A 15076-nucleotide genomic window follows, 5' to 3' on the forward strand; every position below is an offset into this window, starting at 1 on the left:
TGGCTCCGGAGCCTCAGGTTGCTGACCCCTGCCCTAACCTCATGTAGTGGTGAAGACACAGTGGATGCTGTAATAAAGGCAGTATGTTTATGGAGGAGTCACTAACTACATAGTAATATATCTAATTAAGTAAGACACTAACTGTCCAGCCAATTACTTATTTAATATAATTGATCAATTATATATAGTGAGCTGAGTGTTGTAGTACCTCAGCTCCACCACGTGGAGGCAGCAGCTCCAGAATGACACCAGCAGTTCATCTCATCACATCAGAGCGTTTACTTCCGGTGAAGAGTTCAGCTGCTCCTGGATGATAAACTAGTGGATACAAAGGTAACCACGATCCTTTACTAGTCATTGTTTAAAGCGTTACGACTCTATTGTCTCATTTGTAGTCCTAATGTTAACTCTACCGCCTCGATATCCCGGTTGAACCGTGACTCTGGAGGGACGGTAACAACAACAACACAGCTGCTGTTAGCTCCTCCATCACCAGCTCGCAGCTACACCCTCACATCTGTGCATGAAGCCTGCTCCATCAGATCATCTAATAGCAATACAAACAAAGCTTCTGAGCAGCTGCCTTTGTGTTTTGCATATTATAACGATGTATCACATTCATTTTCGTCCAGCTAAAAGCAATGCAGTGTAATATAATGCAGGACAGATAACAATGCACACAGTGCACTTTAATAGACTAAGCTACTTTAGTATTTCTGCACACCACCAACAGCTCTACTCTAAACATCTATAGGCTGGTTTTTACTGTATTATACCAATAATGTACAGCTTTATTCTACACTTTAGTCTATTTTAAAAAAAACCTCTCTACCTCAGTTTTCATCCCACATTATATTCCATATTTGATTTTTCTTAATCCCCTGGTCTCTACTGTATATCTCCTATATTTTATTATTCAGCACTATATCACTTTTTGCACTATATTCACTTTTTTAATAGTCGTGTATCACAGCTGTTACCCTGCACTATATTCAGTTTTAACAGTTTTCTTCATCTCCTTGTATTTTTATATCTGGTATATTTTTCTGTACTTTGCACATCTAACTTTTTTACTGCCTTTTTACTAACATGTTTTGCACTATGGAACTGTGATGCTCGAAACTTGAATTTCCATCGGGATCAATAAAGTTATTATCTATCTATCTATAAATCCTGCCTTCATGATGGTTATAATGTTTGTTAACTTTAGCAGAGAGGTGTTGATTGACTTTAAAGGTGATTTATTGTGTAGTACTGGTAGGTGTCTAATATTTAATCTCTTTTTAGTTGAAATAAATTCAGTATAATTTAACAGCAATACAAACAGTCTCCAAAATTACCATAAGTATATATATTAGTGTTCCTCTGATATATTGTACCGACATATCGGCTGATAATTAACAAGAAATTGCAGTATATAAATGCCATAATGTGTCTTTCACCCTGTCAGCATTACTAAAGACCACCCACAAGTTTACTTTTGAACTGTAATTTATTTTTTTATTTTATTTTTATTTTATTTATTTGCACAAATATAAAACTGCACAAAATCCAGTTAATGAAAAAAAAAAAAGAAATGTGTCAGGAGAGGTCAAGAAGCCACAGGCTTATACAAAGGACCTCCCCCCTAACCCCAGGAGAAAAAAAACAATAACAAAAAGGGAAGAAAGATCTAAACTAACATAATTTTAAAAATACAACAAAATGTCCTGTTCAGCACATATCATACTAGGAATCCTTATCCTTATCTATTTATGTTAAAATATATATTGATTTTTTTAAACACTCCAATAATGACATCTGTAGTGGCCTCCAGTGTCAGGATATAATCAACACCTCTCTGGAATAGTTTCAACAACATCTGATCATCATAGCCTTAATGAAGGTTTTGTATTAGACTGCTTTAGTTTTATATTGACATTTTATAAACTGGTGTGTAAATGGATGCTCTGCTGTTTGGTGACTTTGTCAGGCAAGCAGCAAAGATGGACTCCAGCGAGGACGGGGGCCTCAGCGTCGGGGGCTCTGTGGGAGAGGAGAACTACTTCCTGGGATACACCTTCACCGACCGCTCCCACTCCAGCCGGGTGGTGAAGAGCATCATGGACCTGTGTCTAGAGGACGGCCTGTTCGCTGACGTCACCATCACCGTTGACAGCAAAGAGTTTCACCTGCACCGGCTGGTGCTCTCGGCACAGAGCAGTTTCTTCCGCTCCATGTTCACCTCCAACCTCAAAGAGTCCCACAACCGCTCTATTGAGTTGAAAGATGTGGGCGCCACTGTCTTCCAGCTGCTGATTGATTACATTTACCATGGCACGATTAAACTGAGGGTGGAGGAGCTTCAGGACACCTATGAGATGGCAGATATGTACCAGCTGACTGCACTGTTTGAGGAATGCTCCCGCTTCCTCTCACGGACAGTAGAGGTCAAGAACTGCCTGCAGGTGATTCACTGTTTTCACAAGTCTCTGCTACTTAGTCATAATTGTGTAGTATCAGTTTAATGATAACCTGTTTTTGCTCAGGTGATGTGGCTGGCAGACAGACACAGTGACCAGGAGTTGTATACTGCAGCCAAGCATTGTGCCAAAATCCATCTGGCCCAGCTGCATCAGACTGAAGAATTTCTTAATGTGCCTCTCTGTCTGCTCCTGGACATCCTCAAAGGTATTACCCATCTCTGTCCCATCATGTGCTATGACGTCCAACAAATGTTTTTTTTCCATTTACTACAAACCATGTGCTGTATTATTTACATTACGTCTAGCCAAATCATAATGGCTAGCAGTGATTACATAATACATAATTTGTAATTAGCTAAAACATGCAAAAACAGGTAACATCACCTTCAATACACATTTTATGGGGCGTCCTGGTAGCTGAATGATTAAGCAAGTTACCATACACTGTATGTCCCTGGTTTGATATCACGCTCATTTCTCGTCTGCCTCTACATTGTTGACTATCCAACAAAATGTTGTCATGATATTGGAATTTCTAACTTCAATACAATACCTTGAAAAATATCTACATTTGATACCATTTTCAAAACCACGGGGGAAAATTGAGACAATATTGAGGGCATACAATTTTATATTTTTATTAAAAGGTAAACAGCGGTGTGTGTGTGTCAACTTGCTGTCGGAGTGAAGAGTGAGTAGAAAGTGCAGCTGGTACCTGTGTATCGATACTGCAGAAAATTAGTATTGAAACTGTTTCAAATATTCACTGTCAATATGTATCAATACTTTGATATTTTTGACAACACTAATCCAAAAAGGCGAAAATGCCATGAAAATAATGGAAAAAAGAAAACACATGTTATAAATGTGACTCACTAGGCCTCCTTGTGTTTGTTTGTGTTCAGATGGAGTTCCGAGTTCCCAGAATCCAACAGTGGCCATCGAGTCGTGGATAAACCACAACAAGGTGGAGAGAGAGGAGTTTTCTTGTATTCTCCGAGAAAATCTCAAGGTAACATTCATTCATCTAGAGCTGAAAACTGTTATGAAGAGGGTGCTCTCATTTTTGCTTTCAATGTTGTAGACTGATCATAGACTGTATATAAGAAGCAGACGTAGTCACGTCACCCAGTGGTTTGTGGACTACCGTTTTTTAAGCCTTGAATTCAGCATTTTGACCGTCGCCATCTTGGTTTTTGGCTGTTGCCATCTTGGTTGCAACCAGAAATGACATGAGAGGGTGGAGCTAACTACAACTGAACGCTGAATAAGATATTTTTAGGCGACCAAAATGTTATAATTAACTTTCATGAACTTAAAACACTGTGAAAGGGTTAAAGTTGTAAGACGAAAACATGAACTCCAAGACCGGACAACGCTGTGGTAGCGACCTGTCAATCACAAGGTCGCCACGCCCTAAAGCATACCCTGCTTTATGCTCTATTTGACTCTAATGGGACAATAATATAAGGAGTCGCCCCCTGCTGGCTATTAGGAAGAATGCAAGTTTAAGGCACTTCTGCATTGACTTCACTTTTCAGACCCAGAGTTGCCCACTGATTGTAATTATTTGTATCTTTGTTGTCTGATATGTCTTTATCTTGCATGTCTACAGGAAATCGGTGAGAATGTCCACATTTACCTGATTGGTAAAGAGGAGGCGCGGACTCACTCCCTGGCTGTGTCGCTTCACTGCGACGAGGAGGACGATGCGATCAGCGTGAGCGGCCAGAACAGTTTATGCCATCAGATCACAGCGGCCTGTAAACACGGAGGTGACCTGTATGTGGTGGGGGGGTCCATCCCTCGCCGCATGTGGAAGTGCAACATGCACACCATGGACTGGGAGCGCTGCGCCCCACTGCCCCGAGACCGCCTCCATCATACCATGGTCTCTGTCTCTAGTGAGGACAACATCTACTCGCTAGGAGGTAAGACACTGCAGGACACACTCTCTAACGCCGTCATCTACTACACAGTGAAGGACAACATGTGGACAGAAACCAGCCAGCTGGACACCGCGGTGTCCGGGGCTGCCGGTGTTAATCTGGGAGGTACCATCTACCTGCTCGGAGGGGAGGAGAACGACATGGACTTTTTTACTAAGCCGTCTCGACTGATTCAGTGCTTTGACACCGCCTCCCAGAAGTGCCAGATCAAACCTTACATGCTGCCATTCGCGGGCTGCATGCACGCCGCGGTGCACATGGACGTGATCTTCATCGTAGCAGAGGGAGACTCCATAGTGTGCTACAACCCTCTGCTGGAGAGCTTCACCCGCCTGCGCTTCCCCGAGGTGTGGAGCTGCGTTCCTTCACTGTGGAAGGTGGCCAGCTGTAATGGCTGCATATACGTCTTCAGGGACAAATGTAAGAAAGGGGACGCAAACACGTTGAAGTTCAACCCGGCCACTTCTGTCGTCTCCGTTATCAGAGGTATAAAAATCCTCCTCACAAACTGGCAGTTTGTTTTGGCCTAAAATGTCCTCTGGGTGTTCATACCGTGGTCCAAACAGACGCCACGGACAATCAGGGAAGATATCTTACCATGACTTCACTGTTCAGACATCCTGTGAGGACACCTGCTCTAAATGTATTTACTCAGCTGGTTTCTGTGTCACTCATTCCCTTCTGACTTCACCACCAGACCAGTAGAAACAGTTCAACGGTGTGTGTCACTTGCTTGTATTATTCCAGTGTGTCTCATTGTGGATCCCTTTAGCTAAGAAGTCAATCAGTTTGTAGTGATGCTGTAACCGGTGATGAACTAATCAACATTGTTTCCTGTGCACTGCTTGTTTACTGACACGCATGAACAACTTCAGTGTAAAAACTTTACTGGACATAAAACATCCTCGGGTGTATCGTGCGTGAATAAGTGTGTCATGATGTTGTAGGTTAAATATCCTCAGATGTTTAAATTTGAAGTCAAACACGATAACAGAGGATGTTTTCTAACTTTTCAATTTTTCACAGTTTCTTGTCTTGAGATTGTATTTTTTGATGTACGACGTACATGTTCAAGTTAACACAAATGTAAAAATATATCGCTGTAGCTACAAGCTGCCACTGTTTGATCTGATGTTTTTTTGGTCCTTAAGCCTTTATGTATTAATTATCTCTCATACTGTTTTAGGGATGCACCGACATGACTTTTTCAGTCCCAATACCGATAGCGATGCCGATAGCGAGTACCGATCTGATACCAGTGTTTAATTAATAAGCTGTATGTCTCACTGTATGGAAGTGACTGGGATCATTCTTTTATGTGTAAGACAACATCAGGATTGACTTAATCATTGCCTTCCTAACTTTTTAAACAAAATGTGATATCAATTTATTTAATAAATCGTACACCAGCAACGTGGAAAAAAACTTTAAAATTAACAGGATTACAATTCAAGTGTAAAACTTTCTAATGCAGCAACAAATTGGTCAAAACTTAAACAGGGATTAAAACTCCAGTATATATGTATAGTATATAAACATAGGACTGAATTGAATAGATCGGCCCCACTGCCACCGTTACCCGATCCAACTATTTGAGTCAGTATCGGCCCGATATCCAATCCGGTATCGGTGCATCCCTATACTGTTTATTACTAGGGATATAAGATCTTTCCTTCTTGCAATTATACAGCGATGCATTTAGAAATGGTCACTTTGTTGCTGTGTAGCTATTGAAAGCTTTGCCTCAACAAAGACATACCTCCATAGCGGTATTTATCTTTGGATTGGTAATGCATCTTGTGAATGGCGAGGTGGTAAAGGTGCCTGTTTTGTCCTTGGGGGGGAACGGGGGAGTTGAAGGAGAGAAAGCTACTACAGAGAGGCCAAAACTTTGATCCCATTGATGTGTTGCAGGAGGCTGTGCAGCTGAAACCCAAGCCCAGTAACATGTCAGACTTTGTGAACTATTCTAAGCATCAGTTGCTGACGCCAAGATGTGGGGTGGGGGTTTCTGGGGCCACATATGCGCCTCCATAAGAACTCCCAATAGGAACTGACGGCCACTACGAGCACCATCTGACATGCAGTCCCTTAATGTTGGCGAACAACACCCCATATCGCAGTTCACAGTCCCACGTGTGAGAGTCTGGTGAGATCAATTTGTGGACGTGTGTTAAATGCACCAGAGGGTTGTAGTTTAAAAATGCGTCCAGTGTTTGGTCAGCGAGTGAGGTTTAGTCCGAAGGGAGATCGCTAGGAGCTGTAGTGACCTTGGGACTGCTTGCTGAGGGCAGGACAGAATTCCTGAAGGGACACATGGTCTAGAGTGACAAGGCCATCTGCTGTAGCGCCAGCAGTAGGAGGAAGGTGGAGGGGGTTGGACACGGGGGTGCTGAGAATTCCTTTCGCTGGGGTGTGGAGGGAGTAGATATTCTGGGATATCGCTGCTAGCACTCCGCCGGGAAACGTGTTTCTTTGGCATTTTTCAAGCGGAAATCTGAGGGAGAATTTTGGAACACTTGATGGTGAGAGGGGATCATCGCAGGGTTAAATGCGGAAGGTATTTTTCTGGCCCTCAAGCTCTCCGCGAAGCGACTGGTGATAATGGTCTTGGTGTGTTGCCGTTTTACTTCGTTGGATCCAGTTTCCTCTCCATCTCAGCACAGCCGGAGCTGAGAGAGCGGGATCTGGTAGGCCTTCTGGCAGCGACCTCTCGGGAGGATCATCTTCACGGGATCTTCTTTGGAGTTGTTCTGTGCATGGCAAGGATCTACTTTCTTGCTGCCTCACTGAAATTGCATGGCCTAAACGAATGAATATTTTTATGAGGCGCCTTGCACCAGAGATGGGCCAGGACCAAACCAAGCAGCAGATAGAGAAGGGCCTGAGGTTGTATCAGTCCAATCAGACGGACAAAGCCCTGCATGTCTGGACTAAAGTGCTGGAGAAGACCTCAGATCCTGGAGGGAAGTTTCGGGTGTTGGGGTGCCTGATCACGGCGCACTCAGAAATGGGAAAATATAAAGATATGCTCAAGGTAAGCGTCGCAAACAACAGTATGCTACGTACAATAACTAGAGTTAACCAAATATATATACAATCAGTGTCCTACTCTAAATATTATTTTTTTTAGATAATTCACGTTTCTCACATTTTTACTATTGTGTGATCATATTTTGTGTTATGCAACCAGCACTGTGTGCGTGTGCACCACTGAATATCCCATCGATTTTAAATGTCGTCATGTCCACTCGGACTGCTACAGTTCGTGCCGTTGTCGCATTTTAACATTTCTAGTGACTATTTGAACGAGAAGAGGTCAAAGGTCACCCTCTTGGTTCCATTTACAGGGATCTTGAGAAGCACGGGTTAATTTGTGGCTTCCACACGATGCAGAGTAAATAAGTGTCCTGCAACCCGAGTATCAGTGTGGGGTGTCTTGTTGACATAACCATCTTTACTCAAGCAGCACCCACTCTCTTTCACCCCACTTTGATGAGGACTTTATAAAGTAGAGACCCTCATGTCTTTGAATAAATGTGTCATATGATTTCTCTCTTTTTATCTGTTTGAATTTATTCACAATTGGCCTGCATGTTTCCCATCACCTCACTCTCTCTTTGCAGCACGCTCTAGATCAAATAGACACAGCCAGAGAAATGGAGGACCCAGACTATCTGACGGAGGGCTACCTGAACTTGGCGCGCAGCAACGAGAAGCTGTGCGACTTCCAGAAAACGGTGTCCTACTGTAAGACCTGCTTAAACATGCAGGGTACCACCGTCAGCCTGCAGCTCAACGGCCAGGTATGTCTCAGCATGGGCAACGCCTTCCTGGGCCTCAGCGTCTTCCAGAAAGCTTTGGAGAGCTACGAGAAGGCCCTGCGTTACGCACACAACAATGACGACAAGATGCTGGAGTGCAGAGTCTGCTGCAGTCTGGGAAACATTTATGTCCACCTTAAGGTACTTTAAAAAAAAAATAAAATTAATGAGATTTGATTATTCTGAAAGCTGATTTTGATAATTTGTAATGTGTGCTGCACTGCAAAAACTACACCCTAGTCTTTGCTCTTTTGACTAATTGTCTTAAAATGATTCTTGCATGACATATTAAAGACAAGGAGTCTTTCCTTTTCTGTAAAAAATACTTTGATCATTGCAGACTTCTCAGGTATTTCATTTGGGTAAAACAATCATTGGATTGCACGTGTGACTTCATTGCGCAATCAATACTGATGTTGTCAGCGTATTTGCGGAGCATGATAACACTGCAGAGCATCCAAGCAAACATCATCAATGGTTAGCTCATGTGGTACTGGGCATTGTGAAACAAGGGCGGAGCGAGTAGGCCGGCTGGCGGGCGGGGGCTTATGGAGTACCCTTGACATCAGAGATTTGTAAGAGTAATACCTCGGCTTCCTGGGGAGGATTGGTTTCAATGGGATTGTGGTGAAGTGGCATTTGAAGAATGCACTCATATGTCACGTTATTTTATGAAAGAAAACATAATATGCATGTTAATAATAGTGGAGACAAATATATCAAAAGTACTCGACTCTGTTTGAATACTGTCAAAGGTTGAATTGTTAAAGGAAGGAAACCAAAAAGTCCATGTCAGTAGTATCTAAATAGGACGTTTGACTTAGACGTTTGCCATTTTGGACATCAGATGTCTTACTCATCAATAACTTCTGCCAACAGGACTATGAGAAAGCCCTGTTCTTCCCCTGCAAAGCAGCTGAGCTCGTCAACGACTACGGCAAGGGTTGGAGCCTCAAGTATCGAGCCATGAGCCAGTACCACATGTCTGTCGCCTACAGGAAACTGGAGCGCATGCCAGACGCCATGGAGTGCTGTGAGGTATTGTTTTATAACCGTCCCACACACAACTAACTGTCCTCAGAGACGTGACTCACCCACACAAAGACAAACTCGCATAACTTGAGGAGAATGTGAAAGTTTTTGTTTCCTCACGAGATCCCCTGATGTCTTTGGCTGTTTTGATGTCGGAGCTGCAGATACAGTAGACGTTGTTCTGCTGACAGGTGCAGGCGCCAGTTGTTCCGTCGCACCAGACCTTAGACCTCGACAGAAATATGCTCACAGAGGCGCTGGTTTAAAGTGTTAATGAAGCTTTAGTCTTCACTCTGTTCTAATTATGTACCGAGGGTGAAAAATAACTTGATGTCATTGCCTTGGAGTGCAAAAGTAAAGTAACAAGACAGCAGGATGCGTTTCAGATTTATTACATTTGCCAAACGCATTTAGACAAACAATTTACACATGTTGTCATATTCAGAATACCAGAGTACAAGAGGAGTCCTAAAGGGGAAACGCCTCACATTCCACATCATTTCTCAGTCTGGTTTATTTGAAAATATACTGAAACTGCTAAATGAAATAACTGTTGTAAAAGTAGTTTAATAAAATACGGCCATCAGTTTCAGGGTTCACATGTCTGTTCATTATAAACAACTCTGCTAAATGCTCTCATCCACAGAATGTTTGTTTTTTAGTTAAATGTACCGAGTTAAATATTTTCATCTATAATAAGTGTTAATTTTAGGAAGCGTATTATACATTATGGTGCTGTATAGTTTAATACTGCCATTTGATTTAAAGGAAGACACCCCAGGTGAATTGGGTAACAAAACATAACTAATTGATATTGCTATGAAACTTCCCCCGTTGATTACTGACATTAAGACAATATTTTTTTGTATTACAAGTTTTGTGAAAATGTATGTTTAATTATACAAATGAGGCATTATCTTATTAAATATACGCTAATTTGCATACATTTCCACAACATAAATTTGAACATTTGATAAAGCCAGATTCAAAATTGTTGTTTAATTTTGTTGACATATTAGAGTCAAAGGATTTTACTGAGGGAATTTTGGATGTCTCTTTTTATCACTCCATAAAGCAGAAAAAACTGTCAACAGCTATAAAAAAAAAAAAATTCACCATGTTTTTAGGAACAAAATGTTCTATAAATCAGGCTATAAATGATATATGAACAAACCCCTCTGGAAAAACCTACAGAATATAGATATGAATAAAACTGGAAAGTTTGGTGTGTGTAAGTGTTACTGAAGTGGAGATTTCTGGCTCAGAGTCTGGCTCATTGCAAGTGAATAGGGTAAAATGTTTTAACTAATAGATATCACCATGAAACTTCCCCAGTTGATTACTTACATTAAGACAATTGTTTTTTGTATTACAGTTTTCTGAAATTGTATATTTAAATTTGCAAATGAGGCATTATCTAATGGTAACTTTTGGTGAATTTAGGAGTAATCTACAGACGCAAATAGACAAAGTAGTAAAATAAACACCTGAATGTGTATTTTGGATGTTTTTTGTCCACTAGTCTGAAAGAAGACATGTTATGGAAGAAAAAAAAGACCTAAATCTCAAAATTGACCAGTGCATGAAAAGCAATGTTTTTGTCTGCGGTGTCTCGCCTTAAATGTATCTGCTGATAATAAATCTGACTATCTTGAAAGTCCAATTTCCAAATGATCCAAAATGATTTTCCTTAATTAATCATTAGATTTCAGCAGAGCTTTGCTATCACAGTCGAGGGGGTCAGAAGAGTTCCTCTCTCCTCTAAAACCTTCTGTCTCACACGTCTACAGGAATCTATGAAGATTGCTCTGCAGCACGGTGACCGTCCTCTGCAGGCTCTGTGCTTACTGAACTTTGCAGACATACACCGCTGTAGGCGTGACGCTGATGTAAGGTGCCACCATTTGTGTAAACTTGTTGGGTTAACGATAAGACTTTGCCTTTTGGTTTATATATTTTTGACTCAAATGTGTTTTTTTCTTTAACTGTGATATTGCTCTGACATCTATAATATGGTGAGCTTCATCTTGGTAATTCTCTCCATCCATCTAGAAAGCATTCCCTCGCTACGAGTCTGCACTGGGTATCATGACTGAGATCGGAAACCGTCTCGGACAATCACACGTCTACCTGGGAGTTGCAAAGTGTTGGCTTCTGCAGAAAGAATTTGACAAGGTATATACTTATCATTATATATAAATCTCGCTTCAAATCTCACAGCCATATTGACATTGTTATTCATAATAAGTAGCAATGACAAACCCTGCTTCACTGTTTATTTTCCAGGCTCTTGATTCTTTGCAGCGAGCACAGGAATTGGCAGATGGGATGGGAAACAAGGTAACTGGTGTTACACAGGACACAAGTACAAGTAGAGCTGCAAATCTTAGTCGATTAATCGATAAGTTGCTTGGCAACTCGTTTAAAGAGGACCTATTACGCTTTTTTTCAGATGCATACTTGTATTTTGCTTTAATGTAAATGCTTGAACATTTACATGCTTGAACCCCCTGAAAAGCCCAGTCTGCTCTGATAAGTCAGCAGGCCCACTCTGTTGTGATTGGACAAACGAATGAAACTCTTCAGACTCCGCTCCAGCTCCACTCTAACTAGCTTTATTTGAGGGCGTGCCAAACTAGCCGCTAGGCAGGTATTATGCAAATGTGTTACTTGGTGACATCACCACGTTACAGAAGAAAAGGCGGGACTTGAAGCAAGGCGTGTCAGGCAGTTCAGGAGCAGTGTTTCTGTGGGGGAGAGTAACTATCTTTGGTGTGGACTTTGGGCCTTTTACATGTAACTGTATAATACACTAAAGGAAAGGGGAAAAGCACAAAAGCATAATATGTCCTCTTTAATAATCTAATAATCATTAAGTAATTTTTTAAAGCAAAAATGCCGAACATTTGTACTAAGACTTCTTTGTCATACCTGATTGTCAAATATTGGTTGGACAAAACAAGACATTTGAAGATATCAATTTCTAGGGAAGTTATAGCAGAGTTTTTTGCTATTTTTTTTACATTTTAAAGACAAACAATTAGTCTTTAATCTTTAGTCGTAGCCCTACACACACGTATACATCATACAAGCTGTAAAGAGTCTACATTCTTTGTTCTGATCTTGTGTGTTAAGCTGTGTACGCTGAAGGTGCACTGCCTGAGTGAGGGGATTCATCGGAGCCGGGGGCAGATGGAGGAGCTCAGAGAGCAGGTGGTGAAGTTCCTGCAGTGTGTCGAGGAACTGGAGCTCTACTGCGGCATGTGTGGAGAGTCCATCGGGGACAGGGACCAAAAACTGCAGGCCTTACCCTGTTCCCACATTTTCCATCTCAAGTGGGTGTTGAGTGTTCATTTGTTGAGTGTGATTTTTGTTTTGACGTTCTTCATACATAACTTTGCCACCAAAAGAAGTACCCGGGGTGATATAGACTCAATAACTTGTGAATACATTACAGATATCTACTCAAATACTTACTTTAATATGTGTATTTCTTTATTTCATCACATCTACAGGCCGACAGATTAAGCTGTTGACACTCACCTGTTTTGTTCTTTCAGGTGTCTGCAGACAAACGGGACGAAGGGTTGTCCCAAATGTTTCAAGTCCTCCATGAAGCCTGGATTTGTGTGATTGTGAGACTGTGTTTGTGCGTTGGATCTGCAGACACAGCGTGAAGCCTCACAGGCTCCTGACTGATCTGAGAGAAGCAGGCAGCCTCGGGATGTGCTGAAGATGTCTGAGGAGTAAATGATTCACTGCTCTGTGAAGAGGATGCTGAACTGAACCCAGAGCGTCGCAGAGAGCGGCTCTGAGGACACAATCAAGGCGTCCGTCTCATTAACGGACGTCAGTCTGTGAGTTACTTCTGACTGAGGAGGTAAATAACCGACAGTGTTACATTTCAATATAAGCTGAAGAAGAAAGAACCTACATGGTGTCTAACGACTGGCCTTGTTGTTGCAGAATTTAAATCTAGAGGATTATGGACCGTCCAAAGAGCATTTATAACTTGTATTTGCTATTTTATGCATTAGAATTGTTTCCTTAAATCAACATGAAATGATCTTCAGTGATCTTAGTCGCAGGGTTTGTTGTTCAAATTATGTTATACACAACATCCACTCTTTCTTTAGTCAACAGTTTTCTGATTGTTTTTGTATATCAGAACACAGAGCCATTTCTGAATTTAACTGATTTCATACATGGTATATTTATTATTGTATTCATGTACATACTCATGTTGATTTGTTTTAAAAAGTTAGATTTATTTGAAGTGTTTTGTAAAACCTAAAACGAGCTAAAATCTCTTAACCATTCAAAAACTAGTATGTCTTTACAGAACAGGTTCATGCAGCTGTTATTTTTTTTCTTATTCACCGAGACTAAGGAGCCGGATCAACACACGTTGTGTTTATAGAAATTCCTTTTCTGTCCATGTTTTACTCTTAAGTCTGACGTCAACATAATATTGTTGCAATTTAAGGACAAATATTGTTGAGAAGGAAACCTATTGGGAAAGGATCTTCTTTGACCAATCACACACTTGCCAGATAACTATTTAGAGGCGATACATGCAGTATGTTTTAATGTAGTGTTTTCATATTTGTTGTCATATGTAAATATTGTAGTCAGATTGAGATTATTTACTTGCAAACCTTATAATTTTCATGGTGATTTTGAGGGAGAACGTCAACAAAACTCACATCAGTAAATGTTGCATGTTTTATTTACGATGCCAAGAAACAAAAGGATTACATCAAACTATGTATCCATGTTATTGTATTTACTTATTTCGGATTTGTTTATCATAGTATTTCTTAATATTCAGTGGCTTTTATCATTCATATTCCTTATATATTCAATTTATTTTAGACATATTGTGATTTGGGAAAAAAAAGCCATGTCAATCAAACTCCTTCTACCAAATTTCTTTTTATAGTTGTAGTTTACAAAAGTACTCTTTTAAAACATTGATGTGAGACACAGATGAGTTCAGTTATATGGTCAAAACAGGATAAATAATTTAAAAAAAAAATACTACAAATCCTCTTTGAAACATTCATAATTAAAGCAAACACATTTTTCAAACTTGAGGAATACGCACAATACTTTAGCTTTAAAACATTAAGTATTTTGTTTTCTCTCACTGTAAAACGTGAGTGGCTTGACGGCATGAGAAGAGAGACACCAACACATTTACTTTTACAGCACAAGCATTTATGTTCCACAACACATCACTACATGACCTCAACTTCTGGTTCTTTTTTGAGGTCTCTGCATCCAAAACAATGTTGTCTGTTTACCTGTAGCACAATCAATGTAAAGTACAGATATCATCTACATTTAATAAGATGTCACTGACCGCACAGCGACTCATCTTTTAACGGTTTAAACTACCTCTGTTTTTGCCTCTCCTCAGAGGATTAATGCAGTTCAACACGACATTTGAATACATGTTGTGTTTTTCTAGATGTCATGTTGATATAACCATGGTTTAATTAGAGTCTGACTAGAATGCATTGTTAATATATTTATGCATTGAGTCAAACCATGTTACTCTGTCGAATATGGAAATATTTCACTATGGAAAATAAAGTGCACAGAAAGTGAATGTAAGTTATTATGTGATTTTAGAGCTGATGTTGGCAATTTGTATTGTGCTTTTTTATATATATATATATATTCTTTTTTTGGGGGGAAAATTCTTTTTATTCCTTTTTTTTCTCAACATAGCATAACAAACATAACAAAACATAACACCGGTGCTATAGTACAAAAAAAATAATGATATTTTACATTTAAC

The 15076-nt window shown here is 40.4% G+C and overlaps 2 protein-coding genes across 4 annotated transcripts; both read left to right on the forward strand.

Moving 5' to 3' along the window:
* Positions 1 to 210: 210 nt before the first annotated feature.
* Positions 211 to 5531, forward strand: kbtbd4 (kelch repeat and BTB (POZ) domain containing 4). Of its 3 annotated transcripts, XM_037766004.1 has the most exons (6): positions 259 to 333; positions 447 to 499; positions 1973 to 2447; positions 2529 to 2670; positions 3371 to 3477; positions 4081 to 5531. In XM_037766004.1, exons 3-6 carry the CDS (start codon positions 1986 to 1988, stop codon positions 4942 to 4944), a joined length of 1575 nt encoding a protein of 524 aa, XP_037621932.1. In that variant the 5' UTR covers positions 259 to 333; positions 447 to 499; positions 1973 to 1985; the 3' UTR covers positions 4945 to 5531. The 3 variants fall into 3 exon arrangements, with proteins under 3 accessions (XP_037621933.1, XP_037621932.1, XP_037621931.1); XM_037766005.1 differs by lacking the exon at positions 447 to 499 and having other exon boundaries at positions 211 to 333; XM_037766003.1 differs by having other exon boundaries at positions 269 to 499.
* A 751-nt stretch (positions 5532 to 6282) lies between these two features.
* rapsn (receptor-associated protein of the synapse, 43kD) lies at positions 6283 to 14889 on the forward strand. The gene is made up of 8 exons (XM_037766011.1): positions 6283 to 7451; positions 8041 to 8379; positions 9118 to 9276; positions 11061 to 11159; positions 11323 to 11445; positions 11557 to 11610; positions 12406 to 12605; positions 12831 to 14889. The coding sequence occupies exons 1-8, from the start codon at positions 7227 to 7229 to the stop codon at positions 12901 to 12903; spliced, it is 1272 nt and encodes a 423-aa protein (XP_037621939.1). The 5' UTR covers positions 6283 to 7226; the 3' UTR covers positions 12904 to 14889.
* Positions 14890 to 15076: the final 187 nt, after the last annotated feature.

This window comes from Sebastes umbrosus, chromosome 4 (assembly GCF_015220745.1).
Source record: "Sebastes umbrosus isolate fSebUmb1 chromosome 4, fSebUmb1.pri, whole genome shotgun sequence".
Lineage (NCBI taxonomy): Eukaryota > Metazoa > Chordata > Actinopteri > Perciformes > Sebastidae > Sebastes > Sebastes umbrosus.